A 20,967-nucleotide genomic window follows, 5' to 3' on the forward strand; every position below is an offset into this window, starting at 1 on the left:
AGGGCCGAATGGCCTACTCCTGCACCTATTTTTCGATGTTCCAAGTAACATTCTCACCCTTTGTGAAATTCTCTCATGCAGGGACTCAAGCACGAGTTACTGGATAAGGAAGACGCAATCCTGACTGCTCTAGATTCTGCACGATTATTCCTTGCAGATCAACCTATAGAGGGTCCCGGAGAACCACGACATCATTTGCACATTAAGACTGGTCAGTGGATTAACAGTTCTCTTTAAGAACGAGCAATTTGCCAGAAATTGGCCCTTAATCCTGTCATAGTGATGAAAAATAAATTAATGATAAATCGTGGAGTGAAGAGAACTGCAGTGCTAATGAAAGTTCAAACTCTAGTAATAGTGTTGATGCAGCAGCTTAAAGAGAGATGCTGTTGCATTGAGGTAGTATTGCCACAATGTTCTGGAGATAATTCTTCTGATCTAGTGAATCCAGTTACTTCACTTTAGTTTAGTTTAGAGATACAGCATTGAAACAGGCCCTTCAGCCCACCGAGTCCGCACCAACCAGCGATCCCCACATTAACACTATCCTCCTTACACTAGGGACAATTTACATTTACACCAAGCCAATTAACCTACAAACCTGCACGCAGTTCGGGAGGAAATCGAAACTCTCTGAGAAAACCCACACGGGAAGAACGTACAAACTCCGTACAGACAGCTCCCGCAGTCAGGTTTGAACCTGGGTCTCCGGCGCTGCAAGCACTGTAAGGCAGCAAATCTACTGCCACCCATACTTGAAACTTTCTAGTGAGCATATTTTGAAATGTGGCGTGGGCATAATGGCTGAATAGCCTTGTTCTGTAAATTCCAATGATTCTAATTCGTAGTTTGTCTTTACACATCGCTCTGACTTTCAAACTGGACCTGTCCCAACTTTAAATTCGGATTCTGAGAAGAAATGCATTCATTTATTTGATCTAACATATTAATGTGTGCTTTCTTTGAAGGGAAATAGTTGAAGTGCTATCAAATGTCCTCAACCATCTCAATGTTCACACAATGCTAGTCCAGTGTAACTGAGAGTAGGAGAAGTTGAAACAGAATCTAACTGGATTATCATTTTACAGCTATGTAGGCAATCTATAGAAACAAAACGGCAATCTATCTCTTTGCTTCTAAAACTCTGATCTTGGATGTGTGTGTATTTGTGCGTTTGTGTGTGTATCTGTGTGTGATGTTCGTGTGCGTTTCACATCTCCTCGAAAACACGACGCGCTAACGGTGAAAATGTTACATATTCCGATAGAGATTTGCGCCATGATGTCAAAATTCGCCTTATCTGAAAATTTCATGCATTATTTCTCGAGTTATTCATGAAAATGTTCACAAATCTCAAAGAACATAAATAAATGAGGTGGTCTCGCTGATGACGTCACAACGGATCTGACTGCCTGCCTCTGCTCGCGCTGCGAGTGACGTCGCTCCTGTTCGGTCTTCTGTACTTCTTGGCTTCTTAACTTTTACTTCTTAAAATTCGTCACTTAGTGTTTTTAAACTGCTGCTCAGGTCGTGCTGCGCGCTCCGCTGGGCTCCTTGAAGTTCTAGAACATGGCGGCAGCAGTCGTTATCGCCGCGCGGGTGAGGGCGTGGGGCAGCGCGATGGGAAGGTGGCAGTGGCTCCCCCCTATCTTCCCTCCCCCTCTCCCCCTTCGCCTCCTCTCTCTCCCTCTCCCCTCTGTCCCTCCCCCCTCTGCCCCCCCTTCCCCCCTCTCCCCCTGCCCCCCTCTCCCCCTCCACCTCCCTCCCCCTCCTTTTACCCCCACACTCCTCCCTTCCCCTCTCACCCCCCCCCCCGTGTGTGTGAGGGGTGGTTAGTGTGTGTGTGACACCGCAGGCCGCCCCCCCGCAACCGCGCATTGAGGGGACGGGACCCAACGGGTCCCACTTGGTCTAGTATACTTATAAAACAATTATAGAAACATAGAAATTAGGTGCAGGAGTAGGCCATTCGGCCCTTCGAGCCTGCACCGCCATTCAATATGATCATGGCTGATCATCCAACTCAGTATCCTGTACCTGCCTTCTCTCCATACCCTCTGATCCCCTTAGCCACAAGGGCCACATCTAACTCCCTCTTAAATATAACCAATGAACTGGCCTCGACTACCCTCTGTGGCAGGGAGTTCCAGAGATTCACCACTCTCTGTGTGAAAAAAGTTCTTCTCATCTCGGTTTTAAAGGATTTCCCCCTTATCCTTAAGCTGTGACCCCTTGTCCTGGACTTCCCCAACATCGGGAGCAATCTTCCTGCATCTAGCCTGTCCAACCCCTTAAGAATTTTGTAAGTTTCTATAAGATCCCCTCTCAATCTCCTAAATTCTAGAGAGTATAAACTAAGTCTATCCAGTCTTTCTTCATAAGACAGTCCTGACATCCCAGGAATCAGTCTGGTGAACCTTCTCTGCACTCCCTCTATGGCAATAATGTCCTTCCTCAGATTTGGAGACCAAAACTGTACGAAATACTCCAGGTGTGGTCTCACCAAGACCCTGTACAACTGCAGTAGAACCTCCCTGCTCCTATACTCAAATTATCTTGGGTGTGTGTGTGTGTCTGTCTGTCTGTCTGTCTGTCTGTCTGTCTGCTGGACAAAATGACGCCCTGATAACTTTGTGTTTACATATGCCTGTAGCGATGTATCTGGTGATGTCAGAAAACAGGGACCCTGCCACTTTTGAGCTTTTTCTTCAGTTATTATTCCAAATGTTTAAAGATTTCAATTAACAGAAAATGAAACCGCTTTGGCTGATGATGTCACAATGGCTGCACGTCGTGTTCACGCGCTGCGAGTCACGTCGCCCCCCACCCCTCCCGACCACCCGTTCTTGGGCCCTAAATGCAGCCTAAAGCCAGGAGAGAGGTTCGTGAACCAGCCCTCCCCTCTGACAACGTGCCCCACCTCCCTCAAACTCCACTCCTCTCCCTCTCTGCCCCCCTGCAACGGGTAGGGGACGGGTGCGTTTTGCAGCCGGGAGCGAGAGATTATTGCATCGGGAACCAGCCCTCACCTCTGACGAAATCCCCCCCACCCCACCCCTCAAATTCTACTCCCCCCCCCTCCCCCCCCCCCCCGCTCCCTCTCTGCCTCTGTCTCCCTCTCTGTGCCTCTGTCTCCCGCTCTGTGCCCCTCCCTGTGTCCCTCTCTGTGCCTCTGTGTCCCTCTGTATCCCCCTGTGTGCCTCCTGAGGGACACAGAGGCACTCTCTATCCCCCTCCCTCTCTAGCCGCGCCTGCGAGTTGGGGGTTATGCATGAGTGGATAAGGTGGGGGATGGGGTAAAAGGAGTGAATGAATAATATTAATATATCAATGGGGGTGGTTAGTGTGTGTGTGGGGGGTGGTTAGCGTATGTGTGTGAGGGGTTAGTGTGCGTGACGGCGCAGGTCGCCCCCTCCCCCCGCAACCGCGCGTTGAGGGGACGGAACCCAACAGGTCCCACTTGGTCTAGTTAATAATAGATTTTCTTTAAACTGGAGTGCTATGTCACTCCTCTAAGTACAATCTGTTAACTTAATTCAAAACAGGATAGACTATTTCTACATCATCCCTTTCACTGAGCATTTTTTCTATTTTTGGGGTATGGTTACCCATTAAAATGTTATTATAATGCATACATTGTCATTGTCATTCATTATAAACTGGCAATCTGGGTCTGTTGGTAAAACCTTTAATCAGGACAGGACCGAGGATGTAACCAAGGTTAAACTCATGCTCACATTTACTTTGTGGGTTCAATTTCTAATTTAGTTTCAGCCAGGGCACGCAATTTTTTCTCTAGTTTCCCCTAATTTTCCGGATATACCCGGGAGATTAGTCTACCTTCATACCCTTTAGGATGTTTGGTTTAGTTTAGAGATACAGCGCAGAAACAGGCCCTTCGGCCTACTGGGTCCGCACCAACCAGCGATCCCTGCACAAGTTCCTAGGACTCCACCTGTCAGATGACCTGACGTCCACGACCAACACCACAGCACTGGTCAAGAGAGCCCAGCAGCGACTACACCCTCTCCGAAGACTTCGGAAAGCAGGTCTCCCCACTACACACCTACGAACTTTTTATAGGGGGACAATCGAGAGCACATTAACCTACGGCATCACTTCCTGGTTCGGGAGCTGCAAGGCGTACGAACGGCACCAACTAGACAGGATTGTGAAGACCGCCAGCAGGATTATTGGTGCTCCACTCCCTTTCCTGCTGGACATATACAGGAAGAGATGTATCAGCAGAGCCATCTCCATCATCAAAGACCCCTACCACCCATCGCATCACATATTCTCCATCCTGCCATCTGGGAAGAGGTACAGGAGCATTAGCTGCAAAACCAGCAGGATGCTCCTCAGCTTCTTCCCGCAGGCCATAAGACTGATAAACGGACTTTGCCCCCTGCCAAAGTATCGCGCACCAACCACCAACCTGGACACACTGCAGCAGAGCCACTGTCGTGCCGCTGCCGATCGGAACGCCTGTTGATGTTTAGTAGAGAGTAGAGTGTTTAATTTGTTCATGATATATGTATTTTTATTTCTATTTATTTTTTACTGCACACTGAATGGACACTGGCTGAGCAACGTTTTTTTGTTTCCTCTGGGTATGTGAGTACTCAGGAAAATGACAATAAAGATATACTATACTATAACACTATCCTACACCCACCAAGGACATTTTTTACATTTACCAAGCCAATTAACCTACAAACCTGTACGTCTTGAGAGTGTGGGAGGAAACTGAAGTTCTCTGAGAAAACCCACGCAGGTCACAGAGAGAACGTACAAACTCCGCACAGACAAGCACCCGTAATCGGGCTGGAACCCGGGTCTCCGGCGCAGTATTCGCTGTAAGGCAGCAACTATACCGCTGCGCCACCGTGACTGCCGCTAACGACCTTCAGCACCTCCTCATCCATAATTCTGACTGCGCTCAAGACACTTCCATTGACTGCCTCAAGATTCCCAGTCCCCATGTCTTTCTCCACAGTAAAACAGAGGAGAAATTCTCATTGAGCACCTGCTCACCTGTAGCTCCACACAGAGTTGACTGTTTTGATCCCTGAGGGACACTTTCTCTCTCTGTTTACACTTTTGCCCTTGATGTACATAAAATCTGGAGGGATTGTCTTTGATGTTATCTGCCAGAGCTGTCTCCTGCCTACTTTTTGCCCCACTGATTTCCATCTTTAGCAGGGTTCTCAGTTCTTGAAACGCCAAGGGATACGCTTGATCCCAGCTGCCTATACCTGTCCCATGGCTCCTTCTTGCTCTTGACGAGACCTCCTATATCTCTCGTCATCCAAGCTTCCCTGCCTTGCCCTTCACTCTAGCGTGTCGAAAGAAGGGTCTCGACTCGAAATGTCACCCATTCCTTCTCTCCAGAGATGCTGCCTGTCCCGCTGAGTTACTCCAGCTTTTTGTGTCTATCTACATTAAAACAAATAGGTAGAACGCTGTGTGAAAACGTGTGAATGCAATTGACACTATCTTTACAGCTCAATTACCTTTGTAATAACAGCTCTGCAACATTCTTTTTGTAACGTTTCCAACTATCCCCTTGATCTTAATTGGATCTGAGGCCTTACGCAGTTATCTCCTGTTATTGGCACTGATAGCAAGATTTAATACCCTCAAGATAACTTTTAACTCCTGAAAATTGAAAGTTGGTGTCTGATGCCTATATTTATCCTTTGATTACTATGCAAAGCTGAGCTTTTATTTAAATATTTGTTGTATTATACTGTTTTATTTATTCTATGCCTTTTTTTACTTTAGGAGTCACAATTGTATATAGTGCCCTCCCTAATGTTTGGGACCAAGACCCATCATTTATTTATTTGCCTCTGTACTCCACAATTTGAGATTTGTAATAGAAAAAAATCACATGTGGTTAAAGTGCACATTGTCAGATTTTAATAAAGGCCATTTTTATACATTTTGGTTTCATCATGTAGAAATTACAGCAGTGTTTATACATAGCCCCATCCATTTCAGGGCACCATAATGTTTGAGACACAGCAATGTCATGTAAATGAAAGTTGTCATGTTTAGTATTTTGTTGCATATCCTTTGTATGCAATGACTGCTTGAAGTCTGCGATTCATGGACATCACCAGTTGCTGGGTATCTTCTCTGGTGATGCTCTGCCAGGCCTGTATTGCAGCCATATTTAGCTTATGCTTGTTTTGGAGGCTAGTACTCTTCAGTTTTCTCTTCAGCATATAAAAGGCATGCTCAATTGGATGATCAGCCATGATCACATTGAATGGCGGTGCTGGCTCGAAGGGCCGAATGGCTTACTCCTGCACCTATTCTCTATTGTCTATAACACCGCACCACTGTGTTTCACAGATGAGGTGGTATGCTTTGGATCTTGGGCAGTTCCTTCTCTCCTCCATACTTTGCTCTTGCCATCACTCTGATATAAATTAATCTTCGTCTCATCTGTCCACAAGACCTTTTTCCAGAACTGTGGTTGCTCTTTTAAGTATTTCTTGGCAAACTGTAACCTGGCCATCCTATTTTTGCAGCTAACCAGTGATTTGCATCTTGCAGTGTAGCCTCTGTATTTCTGTTCATGAAGTCTTCTGCAGACAGTGGTCATTGACAAATCCACACCTGACTCCTGAAGAGTGTTTCTGATCTGTCGGACAGGTGTTTGGGGATTTTTCTTTATTATAGAGAGAATTCTTCTGTCATCAGCTGTGGAGGTCTTCCTTGACCTGCCAGTCCCTTTGCGATTAGTAAGCTCACCAGTGCTCTCTTTCTTCCTAATGATATTCCAAACAGTTGATTTTGGCAAGGCTAAGGTTTGGCTGATGTCTCTAACAGTTTTATTCTTGTTTCTCAGTCTCATAATGGCTTCTTTGACTTTCATTGGCACAACTTTGGTCCTCATGTTGATAAACAGCAATACAAGTTTCCAAAGGTGATGGAAAGACTGGAGGAAAGACTAGGTGCTGAGAGCTCTCTTATACCTGCATTAAGGAGGCAATTAAACACACCTGAGCAATTACAAACACCTGTGAAGCCATGTGTCCCAAACATTATGGTGCCCTGAAATGGGGGGACTATGTATAAACACAGCTATAATTTCTACATGGTGAATCCAAAATGTATAAAAATAGCGTTTAATAAAATCTGACAATGTGCACTTTAACCACGTGTTTCTTTCTATTACAAATCTCAAATTATAGAGTACAGAGGCAAATAAATCAATGATGGGTCTTTGTCCCAAACATTATGGAGGGCACTGTATATACAACTACTTTGGAGATCCCTTTCCTCACCAAATGAAAGAAGCATTAAAATTGAACTTCTCGTACTTGCTATTTATAGGGTTGCCTTTGTGTCTTTCACAATGTCTGTGACTTATCCTCTTCCCTAGAAGTGGCCAAAAGACTTTTGAAGGATCTTTGACATTAAGAAAGTGGTCATTGTATTAAAATAATTTATGCAGTCCAAAGCTGACAAGCAATTACATCTGTACAATTCCAGAGCCGACCCCCGAAGAGAAAGCACAGAGGATTGCTAAAGTGGTGCGGAAACAGTCAACAGAAGTGAAGGCCAATTGGGAGCAGCTGAAGATTCATGCAAGCAGCTGGCAGAAGCAGGTAGAAACGGCCCTGGGGAAACTACAGGAACTGCAGACAGCTATGGACGGCCTTGAAGCCCATGTGGTAACAGCTGAAAGCGTCCGCAATGACTGGCAACCTGTAGGAGACCTGCTTATTGATTCTTTGCAAGATCACATTGACAAAATTACAGTAAGTGAATTCAGATTATTCTGTCTTTATGAGTATCTCTAAACTGAACAGGTGTGCTGTTCAACAGAACTGGTGTAATATACCTGGTGTAATCAATACAATACAATACAATTTATTTGTTGTCATTTGAACCTCATTGAGGTTCAAACGAAATTTGGTTTCTGCAGTCATACACACAAGGAAAAGACCAAGACACAACACAATTTACACAAACATCCATCCCAGCGCATCTCCTCCTCGCTGTGATGGAAGGCAAAGACTTATCTCTCCCCTGCACTCCCCATTCTCCTCCCGATGTCAGAGTCAAAGCCCCCGGCGGGCGATGGTAATTGTCCCGCGGTCATTAAAGCCTCACCGGGCGATGCAAGGCCACGCTCCGGGTCTTGGTGTTGGAGCCCCCGGCGGGCGCTAGCAAGTCCCGCAGCCATTCAAAGCCTCGCGGGGCGATGATGTAAGGCCCCGCTCCAGGTACTCTTCAACCCCGCAACTCGGGCAGGAGAAGTCGCCATTGCGGAAGCCCCGAAAAGCGGTCTCCCAGCAGGGACCCGCGGGCTCCCGGTGTCACTGTCCACCAGACCTGCGGTAAGCCTCCGAATCTCCGGGGTCAGGTCACAGCCGCGCGCCACCACCCGCTCCACCCGCTCCGAACTCGGCCAGCTCCACGATGGTAAGTAGGTCCGCAGCTCCGCGACTGGAGCCCCAGGTCGTTCCGGTTGGAGGCCGCTCCACGGTGCTCGGCCCCAACGACAACGGAGACCCGACAGAGAAAAGGTCGGGTTCTCCTTACAGGGAAAAGATTTTAAAAGTTTCCCCACCCCCCGCCCCCCACACACATACCCAGTTAAAAAAAAACAAAAAAAAACTACATTCAAACGAGACAAAAAATAATAAAAAGACAGACGGACTGTAGAGGCCGCTGCAACGCGAGTCACGCCGCCCACCCAATAGGTAGGTGTTCTAATCGATGTTGGCCCATTGCTATTTGTGGTTTATATCAATGACTTGGATGAGAATGCAATGTCATTGATTAAGAAATTTGCAGATGACACTAAAGTGGATGGTATTGTAGGTAGACACACAATGCTGGAGTAACTCAGCGGATCAGGCAGCATCTCTGGAGAGAAGGAATGGATGACGTTTCGGGTCGAGACCCTTCAGACTCATTTCAATGGGTGGCATTGTAGAAAATTACAGCGGGATCTTGATTAGTTGGGCAAGTGGGCTTCATGGAGTTTAATGTGGATAAATGTGAGGTATTGCATTTTGGGAAGTCAAACCAGGGCAGAATATTCACAGTGAATGGCAGGGCCCTGGGAAGTGAAGAGTGGTGTCACAGTGGCGCAGCGGTAGAGTTGCTGCCTTTACAACTCCGGCCGCTGTCTGTATGGAGTATATACATTCTCCCCATGACCTGCGGTGAATAAGGTCATGATGGGAATAGATAGCGTAGATGCTGTCTTTTACCCTGAGTAGGGGAATCAAGAACCAGAATATATAGGTTCACGGTGAGTGGGGAAAGATTTAATAGGAACCAGAGGGGCAACTTTTTCATACAGAGGGTCGTCCGTATATGGTGCTGCCAGAGGAGGTAGTTATTGTAGGTAATATAACAACATTTAAAATATATTTGAACAGGTACATGGTTTAGAGGGCTGTGCGTAGGAATAATATTGAAGGGGTATCCTGGGTTGGCACAGCGGTAGAGTTGCTGCCTTACAGCACCAGAGGCCCAGGTTCGATCCTGGCTACGGGTGCTTGTTTGTACGTTCTCCCCGTGATCTTTGGTTTCCTCCCACACTCCAAAGGCGTGCAGGTTTGTAGGTTAATTGTCTTGATGTAAACGTGAAACTTGGCCTAGTGTAGGATATTATTGATGTGAGGGGATCGCTGGTCGGTGTGGACTTGGTGGGCTGAAGGGCCTATTTCTAAACTAAACTAAGAATTCAGAATTGGGATTGGAACTTCAGCAGTTTTATTTTGAATGTGTATTTTTGCACGTGGATTACCACGCAGGCTAACTTTTTGAACATTACCCAGCTCAACAACACAAGACAAATCCAGTTTTATGTATTGCGTTGTTTTGTTTCTGAATTAGTTGATCCCAATTGGCACAACGTTACATTTCCAATGTTTTTGGCACCCTTCAGTCAATTAGGATAAGGAGATTTCATCCAAGTATTGAAGTATCTTCAGGAGAGTAAGGTGCTGGGGGAATGGAGTTTGGGCAGAAAATTAACTCTTTCTGGATGATAGAACAGGTACAGCACTTTATGGAAATTATTGAGAATTGAGAGGAAGCAACAACGCTAAAATATGTCATAAGATCATAAGTAATAGGAGCAGAATTAGGCCATCCAGCCCATCTACTCTGCCATTCAATCATGGCTGATCTATCTCTCCCTCCTAACCCCATTCTCCTGCCTTCTCCCCTTAACCCCTGACACCTGTATTAATCAAGAATCTATCTATCTCCATCCATTGACTTGGCCTCCACAGCCTTCTGTGGCAAAGAATTCCACAGATTCACCACCCTTTTGACAAAAGAAATTCCTTCGCATCTCCTTCCTAAAGGAACGTCCTTTCATTCTGAGGCTATGACCTCTATTCCCTAGACTCTCCCACTAGTGGAAACATGCTCTCCACATCCACTCTATCCAAGCCTTTCACTATTCGGTAAGTTTCAATGAGGTCCCCCCTCATTCTTCTAAACTCCAGCGAGTACAGGCCCAGTGTCGACTAATGCTCATCATAGGTTAACCCTTATTTATGCAAGTTCATCCATTAATCAATCTCATAATATTAGTATCTGTCTTGTGGAAGACCTGAAGCAATGATGATCTCAAGGGAATATGATTTATGAAGCTTTTGAACTCTCTTCTTATCCTGATGACCAACTATCCTCAATCTTGCAATTATCATTAGTTAAGAATCGTGTAGCCCACAGTCTGTCCAAGTCCTTCTGCAGAGTCCCTACTTTCTCTACACTACCTGCCCCTCCTCCTATTTTCGTATCATCCGCAAACTTGGCCACAAAGCCTTCAATCCCTTCGTCCAAATCATTAATATACAACGTGAAGAGTAGCGACCCCAGCACCGAGCCCTGCGGAACTCTGCTAGTCACTGGCAGCCAACCAGAGAAAGCCCCCTTTATTGCCACTTTTTGTAATATTGGCAATTTTCCGATCATCTGGGACCACTCTTGACTTTAGTGATTCTTCAAATATCACTATCAATGCGTTCACAATCTCTAAAGCCACCTCTTTCAGAACCCTAGGGTGCAGTCCATCTGGTCCAGGTGACTTCTCCACCTTCAGCCCTTTCAGCTTCCCAAGCACCTTCTCCCCAGTAATAGCCACTCCACTAACTTCCACCCTCTGACTCTCTTGAATTTCAGGCACGTTGCTGGTGTCTTCCACTGTGAAGACTAATTCAAACTCCTCTGCCAGCAGTCCATCGTCCACTCTTGCCTCTTTCTTACTCTTTATATAACTGAAGAAACTCTTGCTATCCTCTTTTATCTTCGTATTTCATCTGTTCTCCCCGTATTGCCTTTTTACTTACCCTCTGTTGTTCTTTGAATGCTTCCCAATCCTCTGGCTTCCCACTAATCTTTGCAAAATAAGTGCATCTCTTTTAGTTTTATACTGTCCCTGACTTCCCTTGTCACCCATGGTCACCTCTTTCTCCCCCTAGAATCTTTCTTCCTCTTTGAAATGAAAAGATCCTGCATCTTCCAGATTATTCCCAGAAATTCCTACCATTGCTGTTCCACCGTCATCCCTGCTAGGGTGCCTTTCCAGTCAATTTTGGCCAGCTCCTCCCTCATGCCTTTGTAGTCCCCTTTGCTCAGCTGTAATACCGACACATCCGATATCACCTTCTCCCTCTCAAATTGCAGATTAAAACTTATCATATTGTGATCGCTACCTCCTAATGGCTCCTATACCTTGAGCTCCCTCATCAAATCCAGTTCATTACACAACACTAAATCCAGAATTGCCTTTTCCCTGGTAGGCTCCATTACAGGTTTCTCTAAGAATCCATCACGGAGGCACTCTACAAATTCCATCTCTTGGTGTCCAGAACCAACCTGATTTACCCAGTCTACCTACATATTGAAATCTCCCATGACCACCGTAGCATGGCCTTTCTTACACGCTGATGTAACTTGAATCCTATATCCTGGCTACTGTTTGGGGGCCTGTAAATAACTCCCATTAGGGTCTTTTTCCCCATATAATATCTCAGCTCTATCCACAATGACTCTACATCCTCTGATCCCATGTCACCCCTCACTAAGGACTAAATTTAATTCCTTACTAACAGAGCTACCCCACCCCCTCTGCCCACCTCTCTGTCTTTCCAATAGGACGTATAACCTTGAAGATTCAGCTGCCAGCTCCGATCCTCTTGCAGCCACGTCTCTGTAATTCCCACAACATCACACCTACCAATGTCTAACTGTGCCACAAGCTCATCCACTATGTTCCTTATACAGCGTGCATTCAAATACAACACCTTTAATTTGGAATTCACCTCCCCTCTCACTCCTGTCCCGATTTTACCCGACTTCACTCTCTCACCTCTTCTTAAACCTCCTGCCCGTTAATTGTGGAGTCATACTTCCTGCACTCTCTTTCCCTTTTACTCCACCCTTACACTTCCAATATGTTGCCCCAGACCCCACTGTTTAGTTTCAAGCTCTATCTACGGCCCTGGTTATAGGCTTTGCCAGGAGTCTGGTCCCAGTCGGCTTCAAGTGGAGTCCATCCCATCAGAACAGTTCCCTCCATCCCTAACACTGGTGCCGATGTCCCACAAACTCAACCCCACTTCTCCCACACCAGTCTTTGAGCCACATGTTCAACGCTCTAACCCTCTCAACCCTTAGCCAATTTGCACACGGCTCAGCTAGCAACCCAGAGTCCAGCAATCAAATATATTATAATTGTATATTACAGTGATGTCCCAACTGGTTGTAATTCACACTGAGGTGCAGATTATAAGGTAGTTACTTTTTTAAGCTTCTTTCGAGAATTCTGAGACTTTTTCCATGCTCTCCATTAGGCTTTTAAAGAGGAAATTGTTCCAATGAAGCAAGAAGTCAAAACAGTAAATGACCTGGCTGATCAATTATCTCCGCCTGATGTCACTTTATCTCCAAAGAGTTCTAACCAGCTTGAGGACCTAAATATGCGGTGGAAACTGCTACAGGTAAGAATGGAAAACAAGGACAAGGGATCCACTTCTGGGATCAATTCAGTATTGAAGTAAAATCTGAGACAATTTAACTCCATGGCAATGGCATGCTGCAACGAATAACCAAATTATATCTGGAGACAAACGCAACAGCAAATACTGTAAGCATGATCAAAATACAAAATGCTGGAGTCACTCAGCGAGTCAGGCAGCACCTGTGGAAGGAACGGACGGACAATGTTTCAGGTTGAGAGCTTTCTTCAGACTGGGCCCAACCTAAAACCTGGTGTGCAAAATTTGTTCAGTATGACATTTGGCACTGATAAGTTTCCAAATTGCGGTGGCGTAGCGGTAGAGCGGCAGCCTCACAGCGCCAGAGACCCGGGTTCGATCCTGGCTAAAGGTGCTGTCTGTGCGGAGTTTGTACGCTCTCACCGTGATCTCCATGGGTTTTCTCCGAGATTTTCGGTTTCCTCCCACGCTCCAAATACGTACAGGTTGTAGGTTAATTGGCTTGGTGTAAATGATTTAAAAAATTCTCCCCAGTGTGTATAGGGATTACTGGTAGGTGCAGACTCAGTGGGCCAAAGGGCACTGTATCTCGAAACTAAACTAAACATTTTCCTTATTCTAATTAATCCTTGGTTTCTATTCAAAACCTTTGGTTGGAAGTGATGCATGTGTGCGTATTGGGTATGGCCATGAATGTACCTTAACACTACCCATACAAAGAATTAAGAAGCTGGTTTCATCCTTCAAACCACAGCCACCCATGAATCATCAGCTTTGGAAAATGAACAGAAGTGAAATTTATAACACCATTTCAAACAGAAGATTACACCTTTAATGACTTTTAAGCATTTTTGTTTGAGTTTCTTGTTGATCAATTTCAGAGCCATAATAATCAGGCAAGATTTGTTTCATAAATCTGAGGATTCAGTGTCCTTGACGTTTTCCCATTGCTTTGTATTCTGATCATACTTCACCTTGATGCTCAGATCTAGCACTCACTAATTGCATGTAAGCAACGTAAGCTCATACATTCATTTGAAACCTAATTGCTTAATGAGCAATGTATCTGCCTGGAAGTCACTAGATAATAACTCCAATTAATTTAATGCATGAATATTATATATTAACTTGTTGCAGAAGTAGACCATTTGGCCCTTTGCCTTGACCCAGAAAAATCATCTCTGATCATTTACCGCACCACCACTTTGTTGTAGTGGCCGGATATCCCTAAAGGGCCTGTCCCACTTACGCGATTTTTTTTCGGCGACTTGCCGGCACCCGTCATAGTCACAGCAGGTCGCCGAAAATGTTCAACATGTTGAAAATCCAGCGGCGACCAGAAGGTACGACTCTTTGGGCAACTACTCACGGCCATACAGATTGGGACGACAGATGGCACAATGGGCTAAGTGGTCGGCTGGCGACCGGAAGGTAGCCGGTTCGAATCCCGCTTGGAGTGCATACTGTCGTTGTGTCCTTGGGCAAGACACTTCACCCACCTTCGCCTGTGTGTGAATGTGTGTGAGTGATTGGTGGTGGTCGGAGGGGCCGTAGGCGCAGATTGGCAGCCACGCTTCCGTCAGTCTGCCCCAGGGCAGCTGTGGCTACAGAAGTAGCTTACCACCACCGAGTGTGACTGAGGAGTGAATGAATAATGCGATGTAAAGTGCCTTGAGTATTAGAAAGGCGCTATATAAATCCCATCCATTATTATTATTATACAGGCGACAGGGGTGATGCCTGTATGGTCGTGAGTAGTCGCCCAAAGAGTCTTACCTTTTTCTGGTTGCCGCTGGATTTTCAACATGTTGAAAATTTTCGGACCTTTTTCTGGTCGCCGCTGGATTTTCAGCAACCTGCTGCGATTATGACGGGTGCCGGCAAGGCGCCGAAAAAATCGCGTAAGTGGGACAGACCCTTAATTCTAATAATATCCCCAAAAAATCATTGACATCTGCCTTGATTACAGTCACCACATGAACTTCCCTGCCCTCTTAGATTAAGCCAAAGAACAATACTGTGTGCAGTAGTTTCTTCTCATTTATGTCCTAAAGGGATGATCCCTCCTTTGGTTGAACCTAACTCCTGCCTCCGACCATCCCAGCCAAAAGAAGCATCCATGCAGCTACCCTATCAAACCCTGAGAGAATTATATCCAATGTACAGGATCACCTCTCACTCTTCTAAACTGCAAAGTGCACAAGTCCACACTGCTTAATTTCTCCTCAAAGAGAAAAGTGAATTCTAGGAATCAATAGGTGCACCATTGTTGCCGTCAATCCTTTGCCATTTCATCATTCCTTGGGTAAGAAGGTGAGAACTGTACAGAAAATTCCAGCTTCACTTTTCTTTTCAGCTCTGTTGTATGAAAGGTCGTCATGTCGTTCCGAATTAGCTGATGAATCGGGCCATTAACATCTCAATCGTTCTTGTACAAGGACACTCGGGTGCCTTTCAGCTTTGCACTGTTTGGGAAAGTGTTCTGTGATGCTGTCTTTTGTTCCATAATTTTGATATCACCTTTAAAGCTACCGCATCCGCTGCACAATACACATTTCTATCCAGCCTGGATTATCAGCAAACTTGGATATAATATACATGGACCCTTCATTCAAATCATTTACATGGATTGTTAACATCAAGAACAAATTCTAACACCATCCCACTAATTATAGCCTCCCAACCTCTTGTATAGCACCTTTTTAAAGGCTTTCTCCTCCATATCCTCCAGCACTCACTTGCCTGTTTAGCTAGTTACAAGCTGAAAAAACTCACTTGTGGAGGTATGTCTTCACTCAGAAGGTAATGAATGTTTACAGTTCTCTACTAGAGGCTCAATCAATGAATTCATTCCAATCAATGATGAAAGGACTTAAGGTCATAGTCATTCAGCCCAGAAACAGGCCCTTCAGCCCAACGTGCCCATGCTGACCAAGATGCCCCATCTACCCTAGGCCCACCTGGCTGCGTTTGGCCCATATTCTTCACAACCCTTCCTATCCATGTACGTCCGTGTCTATTCAATGTTGTGATAGTACCTCCTCTGGCAGCTCGTTCCATGTATCCATCTCCCTTTATGTGAAAAGGTTGCCCCTTAGGTGCTTATTAAATCTTTCCCCTCTCATGTGTCTCCACACACCACTTTGATTCCTGAGGGGTCCCACTCTCTCTCTAGTTACCCCTTGATAAAATCTCTTGCTATCTGCAGAGTATTCTCCTGGTTCCTTTTTGCCTTTCTGATTTCCTTTTTTAGCTTGCTCCTTAGCTCCCGAAACTCCTCCAAGATAACACTTCATCCCAGCTGCCTAAATCTGTCCCATGCCTCCTTCTTACTCTTGACCAAAGCTTCGATTTCCCCCCAACAAAGTGATCATCCATTTCTGTTCCTCAGCTCCACCCACACAGCCTCACTAGACGAACCGTCTGTAACTTCACCTCTGACCACTGCCGTGACATTCTCCTTAACCAATAACACCAACACCCCCTCACTCCTGGCCCCCCTCCCTCCCTCTCTCCCTCCCTGCCAGCCCCCCACCACCACCCCGCCGCCCCCCCCCCCCCCCCTTCCTCACCGTTGCCCCCCCCCTTCCCCAATGCCGGCCCCCCCCCCTCTGCCCCTTCATCCCCGCCGCCACCCCCCCCCCCCCCCCCCCCCCCCCCCGGCGGGCAAGCTGGGCCTACCGGAGGCTTTACCCCCACTCGCCAGGAACACGCCCGGCCGCACTGCCAGGGGACTAGGAACAAGTTGTTCCTTGACCCAGAAGAAGAAAACCAGAACGGCATGTAGCTATTTGTTCTGTAGGTTCCAGCCTTCACCCCTGCAGCTGTAATCTTGTGTACTGTTCTTTCTTAGTTCAAACCAGGACTGGGCCTAACAGCTAAATGAACAGTGAATTCCATGGCAATGGTACATTTCAGCAGACCCTAGATTTAGAGGGAATTCACTGTTGAGAAAATGTCTTTGTCACTATGAGACTCATTAATAAATGTACATTGGCTCTGTTTATCATTCCAGGGTGCTGTCGAGGATCGGATCAATCAGTTGCAAGAAGCATACCGTGACTTTGGTCCATCATCGCAACATTTCCTCTCCAGTAAGTCAGATGTGTGGAAATCTAGAATATTGGGAATGTATTTTAAATATTATAATGTTACAGGTAGAGTGTGCTTGAAGGCTAAAGCATTAAAGATATTCACTAGGGGAGATTATGTGTTCGGCACGGACTAGAAGGGTCGAGATGGCCTGTTTCCGTGCTGTAATTGTTATATGGTTATATTATATGGTTAGAAACATAGAAACATAGAAATTAGGTGCAGGAGTAGGCCATTCGGCCCTTCGAGCCTGCACCGCCATTCAATATGATCATGGCTGATCATCCAACTCAGTATCCCGTACCTGCCTTCTCTCCATACCCTCTGATCCCCTTAGCCACAAGGGCCACATCTAACTCCCTCTTAAATATAGCCAATGAACTGGCCTCGACTACCCTTTGTGGCAGGGAGTTCCAGAGATTCACCACTCTCTGTGTGAAAAAAGTTCTTCTCATCTCGGTTTTAAAGGATTTCCCCCTTATCCTTAAGCTGTGACCCCTTGTCCTGGACTTCCCCAACATCGGGAGCAATCTTCCTGCATCTAGCCTGTCCAACCCCTTAAGAATTTTGTAAGTTTCTATAAGATCCCCTCTCAATCTCCTAAATTCTAGAGAGTATAAACCAAGTCTATCCAGTCTTTCTTCATAAGACAGTCCTGACATCCCAGGAATCAGTCTGGTGAACCTTCTCTGCACTCCCTCTATGGCAATAATGTCCTTCCTCAGATTTGGAGACCAAAACTGTACGCAATACTCCAGGTGTGGTCTCACCAAGACCTTGTACAACTGCAGTAGAACCTCCCTGCTCCTATACTCAAATCCTTTTGCTATGAAAGCTAACATACCATTCGCTTTCTTCACTGCCTGCTGCACCTGCATGCCCACTTTCAATGACTGGTGTACCATGACACCCAGGTCTCGCTGCATCTCCCCTTTTCCTAGTCGGCCACCATTTAGATAATAGTCTGCTTTCCTGTTTTTGCCACCAAAATGGATAACCTCACATTTATCCACATTATACTGCATCTGCCAAACATTTGCCCACTCACCCAGCCTATCCAAGTCACCTTGCAGTCTCCTAGCATCCTCCTCACAGCTAACACTGCCCCCCAGCTTAGTGTCATCCGCAAACTTGGAGATGTTGCCTTCAATTCCCTCATCCAGATCATTAATATATATTGTAAATAGCTGGGGTCCCAGCACTGAGCCTTGCGGTACCCCACTAGTCACTGCCTGCCATTGTGAAAAGGACCCGTTTACTCCTACTCTTTGCTTCCTGTTTGCCAGCCAGTTCTCTATCCACATCAATACTGAACCCCCAATGCCGTGTGCTTTAAGTTTGTAAACTAATCTCTTATGTGGGACCTTGTCGAAAGCCTTCTGGAAGTCCAGATACACCACATCCACTGGTTCTCCCCTATCCACGCTACTAGTTACATCCTCGAAAAATTCTATAAGATTCGTCAGACATGATTTACCTTTTGTAAATCCATGCTGACTTTGTCCAATGATTTCACCACTTTCCAAATGTACTGCTATCCCATCTTTAATAACTGACTCTAGCAGTTTCCCCACTACCGATGTTAGACTAACTGGTCTGTAATTCCCCGTTTTCTCTCTCCCTCCCTTCTTAAAAAGTGGGGTTACGTTTGCTACCCGCCAATCCTCAGGAACTACTCCAGAATCTAAAGAGTTTTGAAAGATTATTACTAATGCATCCACTATTTCTGGAGCTACTTCCTTAAGTACTCTGGGATGCAGCCTATCTGGCCCTGGGGATTTATCGGCCTTTAATCCATTTAATTTACCCAACACCACTTCCCGGCTAACCTGGATTTCACTCAATTCCTCCAACTCCTTTGACCCGCGGTCCCCTGCTATTTCCGGCAGATTATTTATGTCTTCCTTAGTGAAGACGGAACCAAAGTAGTTATTCAATTGGTCCGCCATATCCTTGTTCCCCATGATCAACTCACCTGTTTCTGACTGCAAGGGACCTACATTTGTTTTAACTAATCTCTTTCTTTTCACATATCTATAAAAACTTTTGCAGTCAGTTTTTATGTTCCCTGCCAGTTTTCTTTCATAATCTATTTTTCCTTTCCTAATTAAGCCCTTTGTCCTCCTCTGCTGGTCTCTGAATTTCTCCCAGTCCTCCGGTATGCTGCTTTTTCTGGCTAATTTGTACGCATCATCCTTCGCTTTGATACTATCCCTGATTTCCCTTGTTATCCACGGATGCACTACCTTCCCTGATTTATTCTTTTGCCAAACTGGGATGAACAGTTTTTGTAGTTCATCCATGCAGTCTTTAAATACCTTCCATTGCATATCCACCGTCAACCCTTTTAGAATTAATTGCCAGTCAATTTTGGCCAATTCACGTCTCATACCCTCAAAGTTACCTTTCTTTAAGTTCAGAACCATTGTTTCTGAATTAACAATGTCACTCTCCATCCTAATGAAGAACTCAACCATATTATGGTCACTCTTGCCCAAGGGGGCACGTACAACAAGACTGCTAACTAACCCTTCCTCATTACTTAATACCCAGTCTAAAATAGCCTGCTCTCTCGTTGGTTCCTCTACATGTTGATTTAGATAACTATCCCGCATACATTCCAAAAAATCCTCTTCCTCAGCACCCCTGCCAATTTGATTCACCCAATCTATATGTAGATTGAAGTCACCCATTATAACGGTTTTGCCTTTGTCGCACGCATTTCTAATTTCCTGTTTGATACCATCTCCAACTTCACTACTACTGTTAGGTGGCCTGTACACAACACCCACCAGCGTTTTCTGCCCCTTAGTGTTTCGCAGCTCTACCCATACCGATTCCACATCCTGCAAACTAATGTCCTTCCTTTCCATTGCGTTAATCTCCTCTCTAATCAGCAACGCTACCCCACCTCCTTTTCCTTTCTCTCTATCCCTCCTGAATATTGAATATCCCTGGTTAAAGTGAACAGTTTGTGCGGCACGGGTGGCGCAGCGGTAACGTTGCTGCCGTACGGCGCCAGAGCCCCGGATTTGATCCTGACTACGGGTGCTGTCTGTACGGATTTTGTCGTTCTTCCCGTGACCTGTGTGGGATTTCTCCAAGATCTTCAGATTCCTCCCACACTCCAAAGACGTATATGTTAATTGGCTAGGTATAAATGTAAAATTGTCCCTAGTGCGTGTAGATAGACAATAGACAATTCGAAAACTAGACTGCACAAATTCTACCCAAATACTTCCCCCATTTGTGATAAATGTCTATCTCAGAATGCCACTATAACACACTCTTTTGTTTCTTGTATAAAATTACACAAATTTTGGAGCGAAATCTTTGAGATTTTCACAAAATTACTTAAGATAAAACTTGATCCTAACACTGAATTGATTATATTTGGATTACTGGAAGACGAAAATAAATTGAATATGTTTCAAAAATCATTCCTTAATTATGGTTTAATAATGGCAAAAAAACGTATGCTGACATTTTGGAAAAATACATCGATACCAACGCTTAAAATGTGGATTTCAAACATGTTGGAAACCTTACATCTTGAAGAAATGTGATTCCTCCTAACAGACAAAGTAGACCAATTCCCAAGAATTTGGTCTCTATTTGTCGACTTCTTAGAAGCATATGGTGCAACACAAACGTAGAAAGAAACAATCCGTTTCAGGACTGGGTAAATGGTGGTCAAGAATAACAAATAGCTATCTCTCCTTTATCCTTCTGCCTTCTACCTCTGCTTCTTTTCTCTTCATTTTCTTTCTTTTCCCATTTTCCTTTTCTCACTTTCTGATATCACACACTTCTCTATTTCTTTTCTATTCTTTTTCTGTCTCCTTTTTATTGTTAAAATAAAAATAAGAAGAAGCTGTACATGAATTGT

At 45.3% G+C, this 20,967-nt stretch overlaps 1 protein-coding gene and 1 long non-coding RNA gene across 7 annotated transcripts in view; one reads left to right on the forward strand and one right to left on the reverse strand.

Annotated features, from left to right (window-relative positions):
* The window catches only part of utrn (utrophin), a 395,823-nt gene that overhangs the window by 308,694 nt on the left and 66,162 nt on the right, over window positions 1-20,967 (forward strand). For all 6 annotated transcript variants that reach the window (XM_033025073.1, XM_033025072.1, XM_033025074.1 and 3 more), the window contains 4 exons: window positions 82-211; window positions 7,507-7,775; window positions 12,843-12,989; window positions 17,002-17,080. In XM_033025073.1, the coding sequence (XP_032880964.1) occupies window positions 82-211; window positions 7,507-7,775; window positions 12,843-12,989; window positions 17,002-17,080 (625 nt within the window). The remainder of the gene's footprint in view (window positions 1-81; window positions 212-7,506; window positions 7,776-12,842; window positions 12,990-17,001; window positions 17,081-20,967) is intronic.
* LOC116975827 lies at window positions 5,131-16,402 on the reverse strand. The gene is made up of 3 exons (XR_004412791.1): window positions 16,390-16,402; window positions 8,036-8,041; window positions 5,131-5,163 (listed from the first exon to the last, which is right to left on the reverse strand). It is a non-coding gene; the product is annotated as an uncharacterized LOC116975827 (long non-coding RNA).

Source organism: Amblyraja radiata, chromosome 8, assembly GCF_010909765.2.
Source record: "Amblyraja radiata isolate CabotCenter1 chromosome 8, sAmbRad1.1.pri, whole genome shotgun sequence".
Taxonomy (NCBI): domain Eukaryota; kingdom Metazoa; phylum Chordata; class Chondrichthyes; order Rajiformes; family Rajidae; genus Amblyraja; species Amblyraja radiata.